General features: G+C 35.9%; 1 protein-coding gene across 3 annotated transcripts in view; it reads left to right on the top strand.

Moving 5' to 3' along the window:
• The window catches only part of FCHSD2 (FCH and double SH3 domains 2), a 309,212-nt gene that overhangs the window by 130,702 nt on the left and 151,223 nt on the right, over positions 1-27,287 (top strand). For all 3 annotated transcript variants that reach the window (XM_024753308.1, XM_024753309.1, XM_024753307.1), the window contains exons 4-5: positions 5,714-5,790; positions 18,302-18,446. In XM_024753308.1, the coding sequence (XP_024609076.1) occupies positions 5,714-5,790; positions 18,302-18,446 (222 nt within the window). The remainder of the gene's footprint in view (positions 1-5,713; positions 5,791-18,301; positions 18,447-27,287) is intronic.

The raw sequence follows: 27,287 nt of genomic DNA, 5'->3' as shown, positions 1-27,287 counted from the left end.
TGAATTTCTTAACAATGTGAACTCTTCTAATCCATTAACATGAGGTTTTCTTGGATTTTTTTCATCAGTGTTTTGGAGTTTTCCACATACAGTTCTTACACATATTAATATTTTGTTAGATTTATACCTGAGTATTTCTTTTTCCCCCCAGTGCTATCCTAATTTTTTTTTAAAGTTTCAAATTCCAATTGTTCATTGCAGGTGCATAGGAGAACAATTGAGTTTTATATGTTGACCTTGTATCTTGCAACCTTGCTAAACTTATTAGTTCCAGGAGGGTTTTTCGGTTTTGTTTTGGTTTTTTTTTGTAGATTCTTTGGGGTTTTCTACATAGACAATCATGTCATCTGTGAATGGAAGTAGTTTTATTTCTTCCTCTCCAATTTGTATACCTTTTACTTCTTTTTCTTGCCTTTTTGTACTAAGTGGGACTACAAATACAATGTTGTAAAGGACTGGTGAGAGGGGGCATCCTTGCCTTATTCCCAGTCTTAGGGGGAAAGCATTCACTTTCCATTAGAAGTATGTTAACTCTAGACTTCTTTTTTTTAATGTAATCATTTGTTATTTTTTAATTAATTAATTAATTTATTTGCCTGCATCAGGTCTTAGTTGCAGCACACGGGATCTTTTGTTGTGGCGCGTGGGCTCTTTGTTGCGGCTTGCGGGCTTCTCCTTAGTAGCAGGCAGGCTCCAGAGCACACGGGCTCAGTGGTTGCGGCACATGGGGTCTCTAGTTGTGGCACATCAGCTCCAGAGCACGTGGGAGTTGCCAGCTCCAGTTGCCCTGCAGTGTGTGGGATCTTAGTTCTCCCTCCAGGGATTGAACCTGCATCCCCTCCACTGGAAGGCAGATACTTAACCACTGGACCACCAGGGAAGTCCCAATAACTGTAGGCTTTTTGTATATACCCTTTATTAGCTTAAGGAAGTTTGCTTCTGCTACTAGTTTCTTCAGAATTTTTATCATGGGTGAGTGTTAAATTTCATCTCTTTTTTATTCTGTTTGGTCCTCAAATCAAATAGGTCATTTAATATGTCATTAGAACTTGTTTTTTCTTACATAGCTAAATTTAAACAAAATTAATCTTTATTTTTGATAAAAGGAAAAATCTCTAAATACATATTTAATATGTAACATGAGATTAATACCTCATTTTATCATGAAATGAATAGAAAAGTAAGTAAAGACAATTTATTATGTAATTTAAAATAATATATTGATTTTTTTTACCTTAACTTCAATTATGTGCTGTACAAGACAATGGAAAATATTTCAAAACTTTGCTTAAGGGGGGATGTGAAGTTCTCTATTACTATTAATTTTAGAATAGTTAAGACATTGTATAATTTATAATCATTGTATAATTTACATCAGTTTGAGAAGTATCCAACTTATGCAGTGGACTTTAATTTTTAAAAGTCATTTACATAATGTTGGGAATTTCATGACAAAAAGGTATAGTATATTACGTAACATGGCTTCCTATAATTTTGAAGTGCCATCTGATGTCATATCCTTATAAAATTTAAATATTAGTTTCTCTGTATGTTAGCGGTAAAAAATGGATACAGAATAACCTGTGTGAGATCCATGGGGCACACTTCTGCTCAGCTTTCTGTGGTAAATGGGCAAAAGGTTAAGCCATCAGTCCATTTCCCAGTGTCTATTGAACAGTGTCTGTCTTTGTGTTGCTTCACTTGTTAGAGCAATATAGCAAGTGTTATTGAGAGGTGAAACAAGGCAAGTCTTAAATCAAACACTGATGGCTTTTTCAAAAGTTGGAATGGGATATTATTGGATGTTGCAAAGAGTATATTGATAGTACATTTTTATAGAAACCACTGCTCCAGAGTAAACTGTATTGGAAATCAAATCAACATTATGTATTAGTGATACCTATGTAAATATAAATATTATATCTAATGCATCAGTTTTAAAGAGTAATGTAATGTAAAGTAATGTTGTGGGCCAGGGAAGTGATTCCAAAAAAAAAAAAAACCATTTAAAAAAAAATTAGCCATGGATTTATCTTCCTTAGCCATTTACTTGTGGTAGATTTTACTTTCTATACAAGTAAACCTTTTATTCATAAGATGTAGCTTTAAGCATAATGTAAAAGGTAAACCAATTAAGTATAGAATGCTTTCAGAAGCATGAAGTGTTATTTAGGACCTTTCTTATAAGGGCCATGGAGTATTTCTTGAGCATCCATGCAGATTAGATCTTGAACAGCTGCATGGAGCACACAGAAGCCATGATTCCTGTCTCTCTGAACTAACTTGAATAAAGTCTTTCATCTAAAGATCTCACTGTTTTGTCTATTTCATGAATCCCTCATCTCATCTCTGAAGCACTCCATTCAATTTAGTACAGTTCAACATTGTGGTTTAGAGCTCTAGAAATTGCTCTTGTAACTTATAATGCACAAAAATAACAAGTTGAAGTAATTTCAAAAATTTTAAAAGAATTATATAAAATCTACAGTCATTTTGTGGGCAGATTTAGAATGATAACTAGGGATTCTAATTCAAACTTAACTAGATTCTAATTCAAACTTAACTGTGACTTTAAGTAAATTTTGTATGTTCTAAGCGTCCAATTTCTCTGTAGTTATAACAGGGACTAACAGAATTAAGAGAAATAAGTGTGTTGAGATGCTCGTTAGTAAGTTCACTTGTTTTATATAAATTTACAGTGCTGTCATTCTGCCCTCTTAGTCCTTCTCATAATCTGAGGCTCCTATCATATCCCATGCTCTATAAAAATTGTTCTGCAACCACTTTAGCAGTTATTAAACTGAAAAAGTCACTATCATATTATTGAGATGTAAATTTGTTAAGAACATATCAGATGATCCTTTCCTCCTCTGGGTACTTGTATCACATATTACCACTTATTTGGCAACCCATCCATTGCCTCCCATTTTATGCTGTATGCTTCCTATTCCTGTCTACATATTATGAGTTCTTTGAATTCAGGGATCTTAACTTACTTGAATCTTCATAAAAATTAATATGTACTGCCTTCTAAATATGGAATAAACTTTTTTCATTGCTTCAGAGTATCTTACACATATATTCCCTTTCAGTAATGGAGATGGTCAAATTTGACTATAATTTTACTAAGGAACTTATTTATTTATTGTATAAAAACCATCTGGTCATAATCTTAGAAATCTGATACATTTTTTTTATTTGAGTATATGAAAATTAGGGAACCAGAGAAATTTTGATCTAAACATTTCTAACTCAGAATGGCAAAAACACAAAAGGAGTTTGAGTGTTATACATTAGAAATGGAATAATGTAGGTGGCATTTATTCGTGCAATCAGGGAACATTGTTGGTATCAGCTAAATACTAGGCTCTTTGCTATAGCCTGGAGACATAGTGATTAAAAAGAAAAAAGAAAGAAAGAAAAAGACAAGATCTGTACCTGATGGAGCTTATAGTCAGCAAATAGGCAAAGCATATTTAAACCAGACAGTAACAATGTATAAGGATTATGAATACAGTAGGCTGATGAGAGAGAGAGCAACTGACTGAAGCGTGAGCTACTTTGTATACAGTGATTAGGAAAGCCCTCTTAGAGAAAGATACAAAGTAAGACCAAAAGGATAAGGAAGTACCTAGATTGTGGTCTCTAAATATGGTTTCTCTCTGAAAGCAATCAGAATTCCTTGGAAAACTAGCTTACTGCAGATCTGGAATAGGGACTGTAAAAGAAAACAAAGAAATTATTAAAGTCTATTGGGGTCATGATATGGGAGCCAACTTGGAGGAGCTCCCACTGACCACAGATGTAGCATTTGGAGCATCAAGAGAATTGTGACTGCAGTAGATTGAAACACATCCATTATTCAAAATATGTGAGTTCATAATGTTACTTTAAAAATTCATTGTTCACTTTTGGACCAAAACTGGACAGTCAAGTATTTATCTTGCCTTTCCTCTGAGAACTGTACCTCAGCATACCCAAACAGTCCAGGAGGGATAGTTCTTTAAAAAAGAATTCAAGCTAATAAATGCAGAAATAATGATAAACTATTCTCTTTTTTTTTTTTTTTTTGCGGTACGCAGGCCTCCCACTGCTGCAGCCTCTCCCGCTGCGGAGCACAGGCTCCGGACGCGCAGGCTCAGCGGCCATGGCCCACGGGCCCAGCCGCTCCGTGGCATGTGGGATCCTCCCGGACTGGGGCACGAACCCGCATCCCCTGCATCGGCAGGCGGACTCCCAACCACTGCGCCACCAGGGAAGCCCTAAACTATCCTCTTTTAATGAAATGAAACCAAACACTTAGGCATTTAAACTTTCCACATTTTTCTTTATATACTTTTGAATATTTTGTGTTCGGAAATTTAAAAATCAGTTTAAAGGAGGGGCAGCAAGAACTCCACTGGTAGGAATGGGAGTGGTGGGAAGAGATTTCATACAAATAAAGAACGGTGTGAACAAGATACAGAAGTGAAAAAAAAATTCTGTACGTATTCAGGGAAGACTAAGTAATTGTATTCCCCAAAGTGCAAGGTATGTAAGTGGAAGTATTGTGGATATGCAGTTATATGTGAGTTTTCAGAATACATAGGACCTGAAAATAGTGAAACCAAACTATTGCCAAATTCAAAAGGAACTCGAGATTCAAAGGAGCTTCTCTGTAGTTCCTGCTCCCCTTTGGGCTCATTGAAATAATGGTAAACAGAAACATTCAACAATGGATTTAATTAAGCCAAATTGATTTGGCAGCAGACCTTAGTAGAAAGGTACCATGTATAGAATGCACCACTGATTTTACTTAAGCAGCTTCTGCTTAAAGTAGGCAGTCAGTTAATGTGATTGTTCTTCATCTCAGCATTTTATTTGTTCTTTTTAAAGTTGCATATATAGAATATCCCAAAGTTAATGATTTCTGATCCATTACATTGGACCCTGTTACAGTGTTAGGGAACCGCATATGTTTCCTTCTAAAAGTAGTATGCTCTATATTCAGAGTGAGTAGTTTAACCTTGCCAATAAAATCCTGTACCTATTATGGATACTCTGTTTTGTCCAGGTTCATGTTTGTATGGATAACAATAAGTGAGTATTTCTTTGTGAAACTAATTTTTTCATTTTAAGTGATTTGTGCCATGGTATTTAAAAAGAAAAACACTCTTAAAGTCTGTCTTGAAAATTACTAGTATGGAATAGCAACAAGGTTTGTCCATTAATTTTACAAGCCAGTGTTTATCTGTCTGCTCCAAATTGAATGTGTTGTAGTCTTTCCTGGTATATGAGTTTGACTGCTGGGATTCAGAAATGCAATATATGCCGCAGCAGAGGAGTGATGGAAAATTGAGATGTCAAGCTGAGTAATCAGAGCTCTGTGGAGGTGGACAGCTGTGTTCCCTGTGATATACCGGGGTAGTTCGTTTTTATGGCTGGTCACATAGTTTGGTGACGTGGAAAGCATTTCAATTAAGTTTCAATTTTCTCATCTTTATACTCACCTTTTTCCTAAAAATGAGGACAAGAGAAGACTTTGAAAATAATGAAGCAAGTTATGGTGTTCTACCATTTATCATTGGTTCTTTACTTCTGAATTAAATTTATATATGGAAAGATGGGATTTGCTAAGTAATGTATTTTAAGGAAAAGAGCTTCCTTTATAGCACAATACTTATTTTATAATTTATATTATATTTTATTATATTAAATATGTATTTTTTAACAGGGTATCCAGAAGTTGGCTAGTCAATATCTGAAGAGAGATTGGCCTGGAATAAAAGCTGATGATCGGAATGATTACAGGTAACTTAATACGTAGCTCTTGCCCATTTTCTTTAAAACTGGTTTCACACAGAGCCATGTCACATATATACAACATAGACTCCAGTTTTTTTAAAAATTGCTTCTTTCCTCTGCTGTGTTTTTAGATATAATATCAAAATTATCAGACAATGTTAATGTTCTACAACATATATATTGTATATGAAATAGATCATTTTCATATGTCTTAATCCAAGATTCCATTTTGTTTAACTGATACCCACATAAAGAATTTAAAGCAGATAGATGACAATGGAACACAAATTGTTTCCTCAGTGGCCTATAAATGAAACACATTATCACAACAATAATGAAACAAGATTGTAATTTCTATCATGATTATTGATTCTTTACTTCTGAAACAAATCCTACATTTGGAAAGATAGGATTCTGTGAGCCTAGGGGAAAAGAGTTTCTAAATTATATATATTTTATATATATGTATATATACATAGTATACAGACACACCCACAAGGTATCTAGAAATTGATTAGTCAATATCCCACATACAAATTTTAAAGAAGGTAGACAACAATGGAATATAAATTGTGTCTTCATGCAGATGTCTTTAAAATATTTATAATTTTGTTTAGAATTTGGTGTCTTTTTTGCAGTTAATTTGGAAGTATTTATTAGCTTTTGTGCTCAAGACTGTCCTTAGTGTTGAGGGAACCAGAAGTCAAAGACAGGATTTCAGAGCTTGCAGTCTGGTTGAAGTTAAGACTAATTATTACTCATGAAACAATAGCAGAGAATTCAGGGTAATTGAGAACTCAGTATTGAAGTGTGTGGTTTGGAATCTGAATATGAAATCAAGTTGCTGGATCATCAGGTAATCTCTTAATGGAGATGGAAAACTGCAGGATACACAAGAAACCTTAATAGTTCTTCACAGTTGCAAGACTGATAACTTGGAAGGTGGCATGATAGCTATAAATAATACATCTGTAGTTGCAATATGGAATAATAAAGCAAAACAGGAAATAAATATAGGAATTTTCTTGTGGACTTTTCAGTATCTACAAAGTTCAGCTAAGGGGGGAAAAGAGAGGAGATGAAACCCTAGGCGAAAGAGACAAGCAGAGCAAAGCCTTGAGGTGAAAGTGAGAATGATATGTTCAGTATTGCTGGCATGAGGAAAGCCTGACCAAGGAAGAGACTGGTTGCTAGAGAGTAAAGAAGGACTCCAACTTACAGATAGGTTCTATTCCGAGTTTGTTTGAAATTCAGGATGCAGGTTACCAAAGAAATAAGGATAAGGTTCTGCTCCCAGGCTAGCTTATGCAACCTAATTTTTAAAAGTATGTTAAGCCAACTTTTACTAAATATTTACTGGATACCAGATACTATGGTAGGAACTTTATCTCCCATGATTATCAAAACGTGATAATCAAACCTGTGAGGTACATATGATTATCCCCTTTTTATATATGAGGAAACTAAGTCTTGGGTTGTATGCTTTGCTCAAGACACAGCTATGTAAACACTCAGTCATTTATTCATTCTTTCTTTTTTCATTCTTTTTTTATTAATTAATTTATTTATTTTTGGCTGCATTGGGTCTTTGTTGCTGCGCACAGGCTTTCTCTAATTGCGGTGAGTGGGGGCTACTCTTCGTTGTGGTGTGTGGTCTTCTCACTGCAGTGGCTTCCCTTGTTGTGGAGCATGGGCTCTAGGTGCATGGGCTTCAGTAGTTGTGGCATGCGGGCTCAGTAGTTGTGGCTCGTGGTCTCTAGAGCGCAGGCTCAGTAGTTGTGGCACACAGGCTTAGTTGCTCCGCAGCATGTGGGATCTTCCCAGGGTTGAACCCCTGTCCCCTGCATTGGCAGGTGGATTCTTAACTACTGCACCATTAGGGGAGTCCCTCATTCATTCTTTATTTATGAGATAGATGTGAAATATCTACTTACATGCTAGTTGTTAAAGTAGACTTCAGGATTAAAGAGAGTAGAAGGTATGGTGCCTGTTGTTAAGGAGCTTAAAGGAGATAGCCACTATAAACAGTTGCGATATTGGGTAGTAGTAGAGGTGCATTGGGACTGTAGAGGAAAACCTAGGCTTCTAGAGTTGAGTCTTAAAGGATGTGCAGGAGTTTGTCAGCACTGGGCAGAAGGAATTCTAAGCAGAAGTAACACCTTAAATGCAGGGAGACATGAGAAAATATGAATGTTAGGTAGCAATGAAGTGTGTATGGGTTGGAGGGTAAGAGGAGTGGTGGACCTGGAGGATACCTAGATAGGCATCATGAAGGACTTTGCGTATCACAGAGTTTCTTTTTTATTCAGAAGATAACAGAACCATCAAAGAATTTCCATAAGAGGAGTGACAAGTTCAACATACTTTAGTAACTGTATGAAGGTGGACTAAAGGGGTATGAAGGTGGACTAAAGGGATATGAGGAAGAATTCAGAAAGAATAGAATTGCAGGAATTTAATCCCTCATCATTTCTTATTTGAACCATGAAAATTATAGTAGAAATTAGGCTGTGGGGCAGATTTCAGAGATATTTAGAAAACTGAAGCTAGAGGACTTGCTATTGATTTGGCAGTTTTGTTTTTGTGTTTGTCAAATTTGTTCTGAGACAGACTACAAACAGTTTTCTGTAACTGTCAAACTATAAAGTAGTTTTCTCAGTATCTAAAATAGTTCTTGGAACATAGAAAGCATTTGATAAATATTTACTAACTGAAGGACGAAGTAGAGGGAGGGAGAGGAAGGGTTGTAGAATGACTCGCAGGTTTTTTAACTTAGGCAGCTGAGAGGATGGTGGTGCCATAGTGAAAAAAGACAGTAGATCAGGATTGAGGGTGAGAATGGCAGTTGCCATTTTTTGTTTGTTTGTTTGTTTATTAGGAGTTTATTTCAGCTCCAGTCAATTAAAATTTCCCTTTAACTTTTTTGTGTTTATATTTGTATTGTTAATTTAAAAATTCTTACCCAAATAATGCATGCTTGTTGAATGTGTAACAGAGTATAAAGTGTACCTCATCCTCTTTGCCAAGCACCTTCCATTCACATTTCTACTAGAGTAATTGCTGTTAGAAGTATGTGGTCTTTTCTTCCATATTTTTCCTGTGCAGTGCATACATGAACATAAACAGTTGTGCTGCTTTTAACAGAACTAGAATTATTATATACATATGCTTTTGTAATTCCCTCCACACATACACCTTCCATACACACACCTAAGGAGTCTATTTTACTTTATTTTTTATTTATTTATTTGTATTTAAATATGGTTGATTTACAGTGTTATGTTTCAGGTGTACAGCAAAGTGATTCTTCAGTTACACATACATATATTTTTTTCTGATTCTTTTCCATTATAGGTTATTACTAGATATTGAATGTAGTTCCCTGTGCTATACAGTAAATCCTTATTGTTTATCTATTTTATATATAGTGGTATGTATCTGTTAATCCCCTACTCTTAATTTGTCCCTCCCCCTCCTCTTTCCCTTTCAGTAACCAGAAGTCTGTTTTCTCTGTCTGTGAGTCTGTTTCTGTTTTGTAAATAAGTTCATTTGTATTATTTTTTGGATTCCACATATAAGTGATATCATGTAGTATTTGTCTTTCTCTGTCTGGCCTACTTCACTCTGTATGATAATCCCTAGGTCCATCCATGTTGCTGCAAATGGCAATATTTCATCCTTTTTAATGGCTGAGTAACATTCCATTCATTGTGTGTGTGTGTGTGTGTGTGTGTGTGTGTGTGTGTATCAATCACATCTTCTTTATCCACTTATCCGTTAATAGACACTTAGGTTGCTTCCATGTCTTGGCTATTATAAATAGTACCACTGCAAACATTGGAGTGCATGTATCTTTTTGAATTAGAGTTTTCATCTTTTCTGGATATATGCCCAGGAGTGGGATTGCTGGATCATATAGTAACTCTAATTTTAGTTTTTTAAGGAACCTCCATACTCTTTTCCATAGTGACTGCCCAGTTTACATTCCCACCAACAGTGTATGAGGGTTCTCTTTTCTAAGGAGTCTATTTTAGATGTCCCTTCAAGTCGGTTTGTTCAGGTTCCCTCTTCTTTTTAATGGCTATGTTAGTGCCATAGTGTGGGTAAATTATAGTTTGTTATCCATTTCTCTGTTGGTAGTTAATTACTATTGCAAATAATGCTGCAGTGGATAACTCACGTATGCACATAGTTATATCTTTGTGCATTGTGAAAGTATATCTATAGGGTTAATTCTTAGAGGGGAACATGCTGGGTCAAAGGGTTTATACATTTAAAATGTGAAACTATAAATTAACCTTCATAAACTCTGTCTTAGTATATTTTGCATGTCTTCAAATTTGATTTGAAACTACCCATTTCTTTTTATTTTTTACCAACAGGGCACATGGTCAATCTTTGAAAATTTTTGCCAGTCTGACAATACATGCACCATTTAATGCCATAAAACCCACCCCCGTTTGCCTGGAAACTAGACTTCTGTAATAATACTTTCTCTAAGACTTTTTTTTTTAATCTTTGAGGACAGGTTTTTCAGTCCTGTCTTAGTCTGTTCAGGCTGCTATAACAAAATACCACAGACTGGGTGGCTTATAAGTAAGAGAAATTTATTTCTCACAGTTCTTGAGACTGAAGTCCAAGACAAAGATGCCGGCATGGTTAGGTTCTGGTGAAGTCCCTCTTCTGAGTTGCAGACTTTTCAACTTTTAGCTGTGCCCTTACTTGGTAGAAGGGGTTTGGGAGCTCTGTGAGGTCTCTTTTATAACGGCACTATTCTGCCTTCACCTCTGCAAAGCCTCACCTCCTAATACCATCATCACCTTTGGGGATTAGGATTTCCACATATGAATTTCAGGGGACCACAAGCATTCAGACCATAGCAAGTCCTTTCTATGTAAATATTTCTTGGAGTTCCCTCAGCTCTCTTGTGACTGTTTTTTTTTTTTTTAAGAACATGTTGGGGGTAGGAGTTTATTAATTAATTAATTTATTTATTTTGCTGTATTGGGTCTTCGTTTCTGTGCAAGGGCTTTCTCTAGTTGTAGCAAGTGGGGGCTACTCTTCATCGCATTGCGCGGGCCTCTCACTATCGCGGCCTCTCTTGTTGCGGGGCACAGGCTCCAGACGCACAGGCTCAGTAGTTGTGGCTCACGGGCCTAGTTGCTCCACGGTATGTGGGATCTTCCCAGACCAGGGCTCAAACCCGTGTCCCTGCATTAGCAGGCAGGCTCTCAACCACTGCGCCACCAGGGAAGCCCTCTTGTGACTGTTTTAAGTAATCTTATCTATACTTCTATCTTTAAATATTGCCTATAAACTAGTAATGATCTGTGTTTTTATTAACTCTTCAGCTTGGGAACCAACAAGTCAGCTGCCTCCAACTGTGACTTCTTTTCAGACCTCATCTTCTGTTAGGAATGTTAAGTAGCTGCTTCTCTGTCTGTGATCTCTCCCCTTCACAATTTCATTGCCACAGTACCACCAACCTGTACGTCTGTATGTCTTTGTAAAGTAGGCCTACTCTCACCCCCTACTTGAAAATCTTCTATTGTTTCTCCTTGCTAATAGTATGAAATTAAAGAAATTTTTTTTTTATGATATCAAAAGCCAGGAAGAATCCTGACCCCAAATTACCTTTCTTTGCTCCTTTCTGGCCATTTCTCCTTTTTTCATGCTTGTTCCCCAACCCTTGGGCACCTTAAGCTGCAGTTGTACTGCAGTTCTTATCACACCTCAACTGGACTGAGTATCAGTCATTCTCCCTGCCTTTACTTCTGTTACCTAGGCTGAGGATAATCTCCCTTCCTACTACCAAAAACAGCAATACATGAACACTTATTTATTAAACACCATACTTTCTCCTGTTATCAGTCACTATGTAACTTAATCTTAGATTATGAATTTAACTTGTCACATTTTCTAGAGTCCTCTTGATGTGTGGTGCTGTATTCCAGGCCAAGGGTAGATCTGTGATTTTTGTTTGTTAAACTTTTGTTTTTACTTAAAAAAAAATTATAGATTCATGTGCAGTTTTAAGAAATAATACAAAGAGTGTTCTTATACTCTTCACCCAGTTCCCCCAGTAGTAATAACTTGCATAACTATAATACAACATCACAACCAGGAAATTGATATTGATACGATCCACCAATCTAATTTAGAATTCACCAGTTTTACATGTACTTATTTGTGTGTATGTAAGTGTATGCATATTAAGTTCTGTGGTGTTTTATCACATATGTAGATTCGTGTGACCACCACTACAGTCAAAATAAATTTGTTGGTTTATTTCTTTTAATTTTTTTCTATTTCTTTTTTTAAATTTATTTATTTTTATTAAATTTATTTATTTTTGGCTGCGATGGGTCTTCATTGCTGCGTGTGGGCTTTCTCTAGTTGCGGCGAGCAGGGGCCACTCTTCGCTGTGGTGTGCAGGCCTCTCATTGCCTGCACACCACAGGCTCTAGGCTCCTCTTGTTGCGGAGCACAGGCTCCAGGCGCACGAGCCTCAGCAGCTGTGGCACGTGGGCTCAGTAGTTGTGGCTCATGGACTCCAGAGCACAGGCTCAGTAGTTTGGTACACGGGCCCAGTTGCTCCATGGCATGTGGGATCCTCCCCGACCAGGGCTCGAACCCATGCCCCTTGCCTTGGCAGGCGGATTTTCAACCACTGCGCCACCAGGGAAGTCCCTGGTTTATTTCTTAATAAAAATTTTCCCTGATAAGGTTTTCTCTGTTTTCCAGTGTAATAGTCATATGAGAAATAGTTCACAGCGAGATTTTAGGTGGTATATGGATCAATATTTTTGAATTTTACTAATTAAAACTTAATTATTATGGCAAGTTTTATTTTTCAATTAGAGTGGAATATGAAGTAGTAAGATACATATATTTTAGTTTAAAAGGTGAGTCATTTTAACAAAAAATAATAATGGTACAGGAGATATGAGGCACAAATTGTGTAAGACATACACAAAGAACTTAGTGTACACCTTTTTTAAAGTGAAGAGACTCTTTTTAAAAATTCTTTAATAGTAATGCTGGACCTAGAACAATCTTATGTCAGCAGAAGAGCAGAGGTTTGGGAGCCAGACAGATCTGGGTTTGAATCTAATCTCCATCATTCCCTCCTCTCCTTCCTCCTATAAATATATATTGAATGAGTGCCTGCTGTGCCAGACCCTGTTCTAGGTGCTGAGGATACAAGAGTGAATAAAACAAAGCTTCTGCTGCATGGAGTCTTCATTCTGGTGAAAGAAGACAAGACAATAAGCATATGAGTAATTAAACATTGTCACTTGGTGACAAGGACAGTAAGCATAGTTAAAAGAAAACAGAGTACCAAGAAGTGGTTGGCACTGCAGTGGATATACTGTGTAGAGCCTAGACTTTAGGGAGACAAGAGCAAAATCAGAGACAGGTCATTTAGGCTATTATAGTAATCCAGGCACGAGATAATGGTGGCTGAAACCAGGGTAGTAGCAGTGGAAGAGATAGACAGTAATCAGATTCCATTATATTTTTAAAGTCTAGTGAACAGTATTTCTTGGTGAATCAGATGTGGAATATGAGAAAAAAGAGGAGGAATCAATGATGATTCTAGGGGTTTGGGCTTGAACAACTAGAGGTTTGAATAGCTGTCAATGAGATGGAATAGATTAACAGAACAGATTTTAGGGAAATCAAGAATTTGTTTTTGGACATGTTAGTTTTAAGATACCTACTAAATATCCAAGTTGGATATGTTAAATAGGCAACTGAGGGGTTAGGGAAGATGTCTGAATTAAAAATTCAGGAATAGTCAACATAGTGACAGTATTTAAAGCCTTGAGACTGCATGAGCTTATCTAAGGAGTGTAAAGAGAAGAAGCTGACTGTGGGGACACTCTAGCATTTACAGGGCAATGAGATGAAGAGGAACTAGCAAAGGAGCCTAAATTGTGGCTAGTGAGATAAGGCTAGACCAAGAGAGAGAGCTATCCTAGAAGCCAAGTAAAGATAACATTTCAAGAAGGATAAACTAGGTCAGTACTGCTGATAGACTGAATAATAGGCCCAAAGCTTGAATTGACTATTGGGATTAGCCACAGGGAGATCTTTGATGACCTTGACAAGTAATTTCAGAATGGTGGATGCTAAAACCTTATTTGAATTGAATCAAGAGTGACCAGGAGGAGAAATGGAAACAGTAATTTCAGACATTTCTTTTGAGGAGTTTTGCTGTTAAAGGGAGCAGACATTGGGGTGGTAGCTGGAGAGAAATGGAGGGTTGATGGAGGGCTTTTTTTTTTTTTAAGATGCAAGACATTATATGAGTATGATCCAGTAGAGAGGGAAAAGTTGATATTGTAGGAGAAAGCACAATTACTGGATGGCTGTTGAGTTAGAGGTTATATATACAGATGTGAAGGGTTGGCCTTCAGAGCACAGGTAATTCATTGGAGTAAAAAGAGGGATGACACAGTGTATAGGTGCAAAAGCAGGGAGATAGGTAGATGTGGAGGGAGCATGTGGACATTATCTTCATACTTCATTATCAGCTGAAAGTGTGGTCATATTAGAGGTTTGAGATGAGAGGAAAAGGTGGGAAATAATTATCTAGAAGAGTGAGCAAATAAGTGGATTAGGGGAATATAGTAGGATCGCTGGGGGGCGCTAAGGGATTATTTGACGTCAGTTGAAAGTGAGTCTAGGCAGCATGATTATTGTTTACTCCAGCAACGTTTTATTGCACAGACATTGGTATGGTGTAAACAGAATTTTGGATTTAACCAAGTTTGGAATTTGTAGATTATAATGACCGAAAGAGGACTTCCCTGGTGGCACGGTGGATGGGAATCTGCCTGCGAAGGCAGGGGACACAGGTTTGATTCCTGGTCCGGGAAGATCCCACATGCCATGGAACAACTAAGACTGTGTGCCACAACTACTGAGCCTGTGCTCTAGAGCCCACGTGCCACAACTACTGAGCCCATGTGCCGCAACTGCTGAAGCCCGCGTGCCACAACTACTGAAGCCCGCGTGCCTAGAGTCTGAGCTCCACAACAAGAGAAGCCACCGCAAGGGGAAGCCTGCGTGCCGCAACCAAGAGTAGCCCCCACTTGCCACAACTAGAGAAAGCTCGTGCTCAGCTAGGGTGTACATTAGAGGGTGATCATAATGGTGGACCCTGAAATCTAGGCTGGGTAAGGAGCTGTAAAGGGAGATTATGAGAGGGAGTGAAAGACAGTGGAAAGGAGGTAGGATGAAATGGATTGTGGGCTCTGATAGGGTTGAATAATTGTTGAAGTGAGAATCCTAAAGGGAGTGAGTGGAAACAAGAGGTGTTGGTCAGCGATTAGATGATTAAATTGGTATTAGAGCAGAGGGGTAGTTATTGTTAATGGCAAAGTTTAGGTTATGACCATGAGAGTACTATTTCCTGGTGAATAGCTGTAGAAAAATTTCACAACCTCTCCAAGCCTTACTTTTTCTCCTCTGCAAAATGAGGATAATGCCTACTTTACAAAGTTGTCATGAGGTTTAAATGATATGACAGATGTAAAATACATGACATAGTGCCTAGCATGAGATAGGTTCTTAAAAGAATTTTCTTCTTTTCTTATATAATTTTGAGCCTCATTTCCTGACCTGAGCAGAATAACAAAATACCATAAATGCTTGATACATTTCCTTATGTTTCAAAATTATATATATGAAGCCTAGTGAAATAAAATTTTTAGAAAATCACTCTATAACCCATTATTATTTTTTCACAATTGGAATGAAAAACACCACTGCCATTGGAACTACCACTATTGTGTTAACAAGAAGTACTTCTATTTCTTCTGCAATTCTGTGACTATTACTATTTATTCATTTAAAAGAATCTGTGTGGCAAGAATTTTCACATCATTTTCATTTAATTGTTAAAATATCCCTGTGAGGTGCATGGTGCTGGTATTTTTGTTATTTTTCCATTTGCCAGTTGAGGAAATGAAAGTATAGTGAGATGTGCTACATACGATTATATTGGTTAAACTGGAACTTGAACCCAGGTCTTCTGACTGACTGGTAACCGAATTTCGTGAGTTTCATGGTGTGTCATTGTTGTGAATATGTTTGCCTGCTATTTATTTGTCTGCTAGTCTCTAAAGATCTCTTTTTAAACTCTGTAATGAAAGGATTTTTCTTTTTGTTGTACAGTCCTCATAATTTATACATTCATCCATTCATTCATTTTTTTTCATTCAGCACATACTGATTATAACCTTTCTAACGGTTAGGCCATGTGCTAGGCCCTAGAAATAGCAATACAATTGTGAGAAAGACATGTACCCTTTATGAAACTTTTACTATAGTGAGAGGGACAAACATTAACAATTAACATAAAAATATTTATAATTGAAGGAATAGTGCTAGAACCATGTGAACAAATAACAGGGAGGGACTTGATTGAGTCTGTGCATTGGCTTGGTGGTGATCCTGAGACTTCCCTGAGGAAGTTACGATTAAGTTGAGGTTTGAAGGATGAGCAACAGTCAACTAGATGAAGAGGTAAAAGGAAAAGGGTGCTACCTAAGGGACGAGCATAGTTTCCTCCTTATTCCCCTCCTCTGTCCTTCCTTCTTTCCTTTATTCCTTCCTTCGGATTACAATTCATAATTGTCCTTGCTCATTTTCATTATGATTTAAAAATGTGTATTAAGTATAAATTAATAATTGCAAAACATAGTACTGAATTTTTCTCTCGGTGCATTCTCTGAGAAAATCAATTATCTGGACTGCTTAGGAGGTTCTGTGGTGAGTTTACATTCTAGATTCCATTGGTAGTCATGCAGTAAGGTCATGGAGGACATTAATTTTGCTGGGTTTTTATTCCAGTTTTATTGAAAAATGATTGACATATATCACTGTATAAGTTTGAGGTGTACAACATGACGGTTTGATTTACATATATTGATAAAATGATTACCACAATAGGTTTAGTTAACATTTATTACTTGTATTCATTTTGCTCTTCTTAATTAAGCCCATCATTGCTTTTATGCTGACAGTTTTTGGTGGCACAACACACTGACTCTTTTTTCCAAAGGGAAAGTAATATACCTCTGCTTAAATAAGTGAATATTTCCATCGAAACTGATGTATTTGGTGTATTACAAACTACTAATCCATTACACAAACTATTCCCTTGGTTGAGAAGTGCAGTTTCAAGTTTTTTTTAGTTCCAAGTAGGATGGAGACCCAGGCAAATTTTCTTTTTCTTGTTTTCACACTGTCATCCATTGACCCACAGCTAGCATTATATGTAACACACGGTCCCATACATTGCTATAGTAGGAAATTCACGTGACACAAGAAGGGAAATCTTAGGAGATGGATATTATAATCTATCAGTGCAAGTATCTCTTTTTAACAAGGTACCATTCATTGTTATGGTAAGTTATAAAATATGTTTATAACTAGTTTAGGAGCATATTGGGACTGACTAAGGCATTTAGCAAAGCAGAAGAGAAGGTTTGAAAAGGAAGTTGGCTACAGAAAGCAAAGGATGACTAATTCTTTGACTTTACCAAAAGATTTCTGAGAGCACATTTATCAAGTAAAGGTGATGGGACTTGCTTGGAATGACTCCAGGCTGCAACGTGATGCTGGCGAAGCATTATTACAACAGAGAAACAGATGTAGAGCAATGATACCATAGACTTCTTTTCTCTAACAAATAGACTTCTCAAGAACATAAGCAGTTGTTCATGATTTTTTTTCCAGCACATCAGTTTATGTAAGAGAGCAATATAATATAGTTGAAAGAAAATGTACTTTAGAGGTATTCGTCTGTATCTCAGTATTGCCACACTCTATTGTGATCTAGAGTGATCCTCTAAATCAGCGGTCCCCCCCACCATCACCGGGCCACACAGCAGGAGGTGAGCGGCGGGCAGGCGAGCTAGCAGAGCTTCATCTGCTGCTCCCTGTCGATCACATTACCATCTGAACCATTGCTCGCATTACCATCTAAACCATATTCCCCCCTCTAGCCCCCCATCTGTGGAAAAATTGTCTTCCATAAAACCAGTCCCTGGTGTCAAAAAGGTTGGGGACTGCTGCTCTAAATCTATCTGAGCCTCAGTTACCTCATCTGTAAAATCAGGAAAATAGCATAATGAAATAATGAAACTTGATATTCATAATGATATTCCTGAAACAGTGAAAGGCCTGGAAAGTCTGAAGTATTCACTAATTTTTATAGTGTTAGCTTTGTCTAGAATTGTAATCCTCGTATCACTTTACTCCAGTATCAAGAATAGCTAGTGAATCAAAATAGCCCATTGTCAAGCTATAGAGGAATAGAGTGTATTCCAAGTTTCTACTTGTTATGTATGCTAAAAATACTACTACCTATGAACCAATATAAATACACTTTAAACTATAAAGGAAACATTTATTTTGTCAGTGCTAGCCAGTGAGCAAAAGGTTAGACAACTTATTCTTCCTTTCCTCTGCCTAATACTTTTCTGTCCCTCTTTGAATTTAGGAGCATGTATCCTGTTTGGAAATCTTTTCTCGAGGGAACAATGCAGGTAGCCCAGTCTCGGATCAATATATGTGAAAACTATAAAAACTTCATTTCTGAGCCTGCAAGGACAGTGAAAAGCCTAAAAGAACAGCAACTAAAAAGGGTATCGTTTCTATTTGTTCTTTTCTTGTATGCATTTTAATATCTCACTGCTACATTTATAATCTGCAAGATTATGTTAAATTGCATTGTACACTTCGAGTTTTTCTATATGGTCCAAATGTTTCTGATTTTAACATGGATTTTCTGATTTCAACATGTTTCTTCTAACTACTGTATTTTATTAACTGACAAAGGTGAGTGTAATTTGAATCTGTGGACATTCTGAAAGCTCAGTAAACACTTCTTACAAATATTTTTCAGCTTAACTCAAGTAAATAGATTTACTTAGTTTGGTGTATATTAAAATAGTTACAGTGTTGTTAATCCCACTAAGTCTTGAGAAAATTGGTCTTAGTTTCAACTTGACCCATTTTGCGTAATAATTTAAAGGAAGTTGACACATTGTTACTGAGTCTAAGCTCGCTATGCTGGCTACACACAGTACAGGCCAGTAAGGAATGGCGACTTTATTCGGAAAGCTGGCAGACTGAGAAGATGGCAGACTAATGTCTCAAAATAACCATCTTATCAGGGTCTGGATACCACTTTCTTTTATAGAACAGAAAGCGGGAAGAGGTGAGGAAGTAAAGTGAAAAGGGGTGTTACTTTTGCCTGGCTTGGCCAGCATTGGGGAGGGGATGGGTTAATTTCTTCTTTTCTGAAGCCACTCACAGGTGGGCCGGGTCAGATAGTCTCCTTGTGAGCTGAACAAAGGCACTTTAGTTTAACTTTCTGGCAGAGGGTCAGGGTTCCCCGAGGCAGGCCATTATGTATGATTATAATAACAAAAGCAACGAAAAGCAAAGGTTAAAGTCAAAGAAACAGATCCAACATGGAGTCAAAATTGGCTCTTCCCTGTTACCATATCTTGACCATATATAGCAAACTTATTACCAAAAATGGTTTACTCTAAAGTTTAGCTATATAGGTTACATAAAAGTTTTTAAATAGATCTGTTTCTTTGTACAGAATTTTAAAATTCATAGAAAAAATCGTTATTAAATGTGATTTTTATGAAAAGCTTGCTATTGAAAGTAGGTGATTGAATTGTGTCCTTTTAGGAAAGGACACAGTTTTACAAAATTAGAGATTATCATGATGCCTAATAAGCAATTAAATTTTTCTTATAGAAGTACTAATACTTTAGAAAATATTAAAGTGATTATTTAAGGAAATAACATTTCACAAGCCATCCATTGTTTTGATTCTAATTGTCCTTTGGATTATCACTACTTTTTTACAAACAAAAACAACAAAAACCTAATCTTCCTTGTTTGCCAAAGATTATTTTAGTAGCATGAAATCAATATGTTAAATGTATCTCTTTCAAGCACTCACGTAGTATCAGTGGGTTTTAACATATTTGTTTAAGAATGCCTCAGTTTTATCTTTGCTCAAAATTATCTCTTTCAAAACAAACATAGCGAATAAACTACTGACCAAACATTGCTTTCTAATGGAAGAAAAAGCATTGTGTGTGTGTGTGTGTGTGTGTGTGTGTGTGTGTCCATGTCCGTCAGTGCCTGCAGAGAGGGTGGGAGACAGGTAGAGAGTTGATACTACTTCCTAACTGGGAGGAAATAGGATGTTTCAAATAGCCAATGCATTCACCAAATGTAATTGAATTATTGGAAGTTCTACATTTCTCAGTATAGAAAATTTTTTTTTTTTTTGGTTGCACCATGTGGCATGTGGGATTTCAGTTCCCCAACTGGGGATCAAACCCACACCCCCTACATTGGAAGGGCGGAGTCTTAACCACTAGACCACGAGGGAAGTCCCAATATCAGAATATTTTGAAAGAGTTAAAACCATTTGTGCTCTTCTCTGACCTGAATTTAACTAACATTCCTGGGCAAAGAATGTTAAGAATGTTTGGTGAGCTTTGACAAGTCCTTATATCTGTGAATTAACTTATATTATAGCTGATAATAATGGTATTTGTTTAAGCAGTTGTTAAACACTAAGTACATATTGAGCATACCTGTCAGGACTCTGAAATTACAAATGACAGAAACTTACTTCAAACTGGCTTAAGCCAAGAAGAGAATGTATAACTAAACATTTTAGCATGGATGGAATCCAGGCAGGGGTGGATCCAGGTCCTCAAATGATGACATTAGAATTCAGTCTTTCTTCCCATCCATTAGCTCTGCTTTCCCCAGTGGCTTCATTCTTTAGCAACTCTCTCTATGTGGTGCCCCCCAAAGTGCTAGATTTACAAATATCAAAGCTAGCAATCCTACATTTTCCACTTTCCCCAAAGTACTAACAAAACTACCAGAATTAAGGCTCATCAACTTATCTTGGGTTACAGAGGTTATAGTCTTCATGCAAACTACATGGACTAAAAATGGGAAAAGATGATTTGCCAAAGGAAAATTGAGATAGGTTCCCAATGGAGCAAGAAAAGCAACACATAGCCACAACTATTGGCTTCTCCAGTTGTACTTCCCAAACTTTACAACAGATTGACTCAACATAGGATCAGAAATCATCTATTTTTCTTCCTGTACTTCTCCAACCCTTCCTCCCCATGCTTTTTTTTTTTTTTTTTGGCCTATATTTGGATAATCTTATATTTTATTTTCTTCTTTTTTATTTTAGTGTGATAACACTTAACATGAGATCTACCCTCTTAACAGATTTTTAAAGTGTACAATACAGTATTTTTGTACAGATGATCTCTAGAACTTGCTCATTTTGTATAACTGAAATTTTGTACCTGTTGGTTAACAGCTCCCTCCTTCCTTTTTTTCCAATCCCTGACAACTACAATTCTATTCTTTGTGTCCATGAGTTTGATTATTTTAGATATTTCATGTAAGTGGGATCATGCAATATTTGTCCTTTTGTGACTGACTTATTTCATTTAGCATAATGTCCTCCAGGTTCATCGATGTTGTTGCATGCATAGGATTTCCTTCTTTTTTAAGGCTGAATAATAGTCCATTGTATATATATACCACATTTTTTAATACATTCATGCATTGATGCACATTTTGGTTGTTTCCATATTTTGACTTTTGTGAATAGTGCTGCAGTGAACATGGGAATGCTAATATCTCTTTGAGATCCTAATTTTACTTCTTTTGGATAAATACCTAGAAGTAGGATTGCTGGATCATATGGTAGTTCTTTTTTAATTTTTTGAGGAACCGCCATACTGTTTTCCATAACAGCTGCACCATTTTGAATTCCCACCAACAGTGCACAACAGTTCCAGTTTCACTACAACCATGTCAGTGTTTGTTGTCATTTGTTTTTTTGGTAATAACCATTCTAACAGGTGTGAGGTAATATCTCATTGTGGTTTTGATTTGCAATTTCCCTGGTGATTAGTAACATTGGGTAGTGTTACACTTTTTGTTATCAATTTTCCTCTATTAGCTTTTTAATTTTATAATCTTGTTATTCTTTTAGTAATTAGAGATTCCAGTATGCCTTTCTGACTTACTATAATTTATCATGAATTGGCACTTTTACTGCTCTCCACACTTTACTCTAAATTAACTTATTAAAGCCTAATGTGAATTAGTATTTTAGCACCTCCTGAACAATATAAAAATGTTTTAATAGCATAATTCCATTTACCTCCCCGTTATGACTTTTGTGCTGTTAGGCCTTTTGAGTCTGTCCATGTCTTTTGTACTTTTTCCACGTTTTCTGTATTAATACCCTTTTTTCTCTCTGCACTTCAGTCTGAATGTTTTCCACTGATATCTTGCAGCTAATTAGCACTCTGTTCTATTTCTTTTTTTTCTTTTAATTTGTTTTGATTGATTGATTGAAGTAGAGTTGATTTACAATGTTTTGTTAGTTTCAGGTATACAGCAAAGTGACTCAGTTTTATTTTTTCTTCAGACTATTTTCCATTATGAGTTTTTACAAGATATTGAATATAGTTCCCTATGCTATCCAGTAAATCCTTGTTACTTAACCATTTTATATATAGTAGTTTGTATCTGTTAATCCCATACTCCTAATTTATCCCTTCTCCCCTCCCTTTTCTCTTTGGTAACCATAAGTTTGCTTTCTATATCTGTGAGTCTGTTTCTTTTTGTATATAGATTCATTTGTATTATTTTTTGGATTCCACGTATAAGTGATAATCATACAATATTTGTCTTTCTCTGGCTTACTTCACTTAGGATGGTATTCTCTAGGTCCATCCATGTTGCTGCAAATGGCAATATTTCATTATTTTTTATGGCTAAATTATATTTCACCGTGTGTGTGTGTATACCACCTCTTTTTTTAAAAAAAATTTTAATTGGAATATAATTGATTTACAATATTGTCTTAGTTTCTGCTGTACAGCAAAGTGAGTCAGTTATACATACATGTATAACCACTCTTTTTTAGATTCTATTCCCATATAGGTCATTACAGAGTATTGAATAAAGTTCCCTGTACATGCCACATCTTCTTAACCCAATTGTCTGTTGATGGGCACTTGGGTTGTTTTTGTGTCTTGCCTATTGTATATAGTTCTACTATGCTGTTCTGCTATTTTTAATTTGCTTTTAAAACTTATCTTTTGGAATCTCAGTATATTTTTTCAGTTCTGAAATTTTTATTTGATTTAAAAAAAATGGAGTCCATGTTTCTGGTGCAATTCTCCATGTTTTTTCTTTATCATCTTAAATGTGTCACTCCTAATCTCTGTTTCATAACTCCACTATCTGAATCACTATAGGTCTCTTTTTATCATTTACTGTTTCTTTGTTTGCTTTTGGTTATTTGGGTCTACTGGTTTAGTAGGCCTCACAGTCCTACTGTGGATAAAAATTATAGAGGCTCTGGAAGATGTTTTCTATTTCCAAAGAGAGTTAAGTTTTCTAGCAGGCAGATAGAATGCTATCAGATCACCTTGATTGTGTTAGGGTCTGGTTTTAGGCTTTTTAGTCTGGTGTATTTCACTTATGTCCTTATTCCTGGGGTCTTACCTGAAAGTTTGGGGTGCTTACCAAAGCATTTCTACTTTGATGAGACTTGAACTCCAACCTTTGTCTTCTCAACATCATGTAGCTTCTCTGATCCCTCTGTTCACTGCTCAGCTCATTAGTCTTTCAGCTACTGTTCTTTCCTGAATTTGTTAGAATTTGACTACACACATGCCATTTAGAAGTCAACTGATGACTCAGGGAAAGTGCATGCAGATTTTTGGATTTGCTTCTCTGTAGTACCCTTCTTTCCAGGTCTAGCCTCTCAAGTTCCTGCTCTTTGGGCATCCACAAACTCCAACCTCTGTTTCCGTAGTCTAGTAAAAAACCACTTTGTGTTTATATCTTACATCTCTGTGCCATGATTCAACAATTGCCCTAAGAAGAAAAGTCAAGGTAAATGCAGAGCTTACCTAGCTGTGCTCTGTTCTTCCAGATATCACAGTCCCTTCAGTCCAGCTTGTATTGCTGTTGTTTAATGCTGGCTATTTCTAAAAATCTCTTTTGTCTGACTTTTACAGTTTCTAGACTATAGGAAGATAGTCTAAAACAACTTGTTCTGTCATGATCACAACCAATTTTGACTTAAAATTCTCCCTCAGTAACATTTTCTAATTGAGGTATAATATTTATAATATAAAATTTTATAATATATATAAAATTTATAATAAGTTTGAGGTGTACAACATAATGATTCAAAATTTTTCTAGATTATATTTCATTTATAGCTATTATAAAGTACTGGCTATATTCGCTACACTGTACAATATATCCTTATAGCTTATTTATTTTATACATTGTTGTTTGTACCTCTTAATTCCATACCCCCTCTCTTGCCCCTGCTCCCTTCTCTCTCCCCACTGGTAACCAGTAGTTTGTTCTTTATATCTGTGAGTCTGTTTCTTTTTTGTTGTATTCACTAGTTTGTTTTATTTTTTAGATTGTACATATAAATGTTAACATACAGTTTTTGTCTTTCTCTGTCTGACATTTCACTAAGTGTAATACCCTCTAAGTCCATCCATGTTGTTGCAAATGGCAAATTTTCATTCTTTTTAATGGCTGAGTAGTATTCCATTGTGTGTGTGTGGCATGTGTATGTGTACATATATATATGTACATACATATATATGTGTGTGTGTGTGTGTATATATATATATATATATATATACCACATCTTCTTTACCCAGTCATCTGTTGATGGACACTTAGGTTACTTCCATATCTTGGCTATTGTAGATAATGCTACTGTGAACATTGAGGTACGTGTATCTTTTTGAATTAGTGTTTTCATTTTCTTTGGACATATACCCAAGAGTGGAATTGCTGGGTCATATGGTAGTTGTACTTTTAGTTTTTTGAGGAACCTTTATACTGTTTGCCACAGTGGCTGCACCAGTTTACATTCCCAACAGCAGAGTACAGGGTTCCCTTTTCTCCACATCCTTGCCAACATTTGTTATTTGTGGTATTTTTGATGATAGTTGTTCTAACAGGTGTGAAGTCATATCACATTGTGGTTTTGATTTGCATTTTTCTGATGACTAGTGATCTTGAATATCTTTTCATGTGCCTGTTGGCCATCTGTATATCTTCTCTGGAAAATTGTCTATTCACATCTTCTGCCCATTTTTGTAATCGGGTTGTTTGTTTTTTTGATATTGAGTTGTATGAATTGTTTATATATTTGAATTTTAACCCCTCTGTAAATTTTTTTTGAAGTCTTTGTTGAATTTGTTACAATAGTGCTTCTGTTTTATGTTTTGGTTTTTTGGCCGTGAGGCATGTGGGATCTTAGCTCCCCCTCCAGGGATCGAACCCACACCCCCTGCATTGGAAGGTGAAGTCTTAACTACTGGACCACCAAGGAAGTCCCCGCTCTGTAACATTTTAATGGTCATGTTTTTTTAAAATTTTTCTCTACTTCATCAGTTTTCTTTTATAATATTGGGGATAATTTCAGATACAACTATAAAGCGTCTGAACATTGTGAAGATTATAATGAGAATTATATCATGGCTTTTTCTAAATCACTTTCCGTATGCTGACATTTGCTTATAAATCAAAACAAGAGCCACAATAATCTATGGCTTTTTAAAATTTAATCTGTTCTCTTTTTTTAAATTGAGTTAAAATTGACATATTTCAGGTGTACAATGTAGTCATTTGATATTTGTGTATATTGCAAAATGATCACCTCAATAAGTCTAGTTAACATTTGTCATTCTTATATTAAACTAGCTATGCTTTTATCCATATCTTTCTCATTTATACTAGAGTTTACCTTCCTTGAAATAATTGGGACTCACATTTGTATGATACTTTAGATTGTAAACAGCTACCATATCCATTATAGTCTCATTTGATTCTCATGACAACCTGTTAGATTTGTAAATATTATTATTTTTCAAATGATGAAACTGAGGCTAAGAATGTTAGAGAGACTTAGGTAGCAAATTATTGAGCAAGAACTTGAATATTCTACTTCCTAATTCCAAATTGTATTCAATCCTTTAAAAATACTTGGAGTTTAATGTTTAAATAGGCTTACAGAAAAATATATACAACTTCTTTACCTCAGTAGACTATTTATAGATGTTCCCTACTCCTTTAACTAATTAGTTTTTACAGTAGTTGTAATTAATACATGGATAATTTGTTTTAGGATATCCTGTTTTCTACACCCTCTATTTCCTAATTAATTGTCAACGTTTCTATACAAGCTTTATGTTTATTATTTTTTACTTCTGAATAAATTTTTCATTTACTGTGCTTTATTTAGTCATTCTTCTGTTTTATTACCACTAAGGTAATAAAAGTTAACTTTTTTAAAAGTTATTTTCTTTTCTTTTTTTTTTTCTTTTTCTTTCTTTTTGGGTGCACAGTGTGGCATTTGGGATCTTAGTTCCCTGACCAGGGATTGAACCTGCACCCCCTGCAGCTGAAGCATGGAATCTTAACCACTGGATCACTGGGGAAGTCCCAAAAGTTTTTTTCTTAGGATGAATTTCCAGGACAGGACTGCTGGGTCAGAGGATGTACTAGTTTGTAGGCCTTCAATGTATTGGTCCAAGTTACTTTTATTTTTATTCGTGCCTTCAAGTTATTAGCAAGTCTGTCTATCCTAGTATCTGTCATACTCAGGAATCATACTTTTAATTTCTTTACTAGGATCCTGAATTTTTTTTTTTTTTTTTGATCCTGAATTTTAATATCCAAGTTTGTCATTCTGTATGATCCCTTAGCCCTAATGTACACTTACACATCCATTTCTCTGTCTGCTCAGTGCTGATAACTCTTGGGAAAGAGCTGGGCATATATCACATCAAGGCTTTTCTTAACGTAGTTATTATTAAGCTTGTTTTTAAGTATATGACTTAATCCACCTCAGAAAATTGGATTTCTACAGAAGAAACTTATTTTAAAAGTTGGAAAGGAAGTCCTGTTCCTTTGCAAATTAAGTTTGATGACTTTTATTTAATAAATATGTTTGATATTTTGTTATGTGCAGGCATTTTCCTTTGAAGAAGAACCCAGCTTACTCTCACTTGAAACAGTTCACCTGGGTGATGGAAACATTTGGTTGTCGTTTTAATGAATGCTAGGGAAGAAAGGATCACAAGAGATCTCTTCAGTGTGCACACAGGCTATCTCTAATACTGTTTGATAAACAGTATCTTAGAAACTTATGTAAAGGGAAAAAGCAAGTAGGAATAGAATCAACCAGAGTTTTCTGATGAGATTTTTGAGAAATCCTTTTTAAGATATGAACTGTCACAAAATTCATCTGATATTGTGGCACATATAGAAAGTAATTTAATTTAATAACCTTTTATAAATGAAAATGAATTAAGTAATCTCTATAAGATGTTTGGTTACCCGAGACTAAGGATAAA

Source organism: Neophocaena asiaeorientalis, unplaced genomic scaffold, assembly GCF_003031525.2.
Source record: "Neophocaena asiaeorientalis asiaeorientalis breed wild unplaced genomic scaffold, Neophocaena_asiaeorientalis_V1.1 scaffold618, whole genome shotgun sequence".
NCBI classification, from domain to species: Eukaryota; Metazoa; Chordata; class Mammalia; order Artiodactyla; family Phocoenidae; genus Neophocaena; species Neophocaena asiaeorientalis.
Note: the sequence above shows the minus strand (reverse complement) of the source record. Positions and strands in the feature narration are given on the sequence as shown.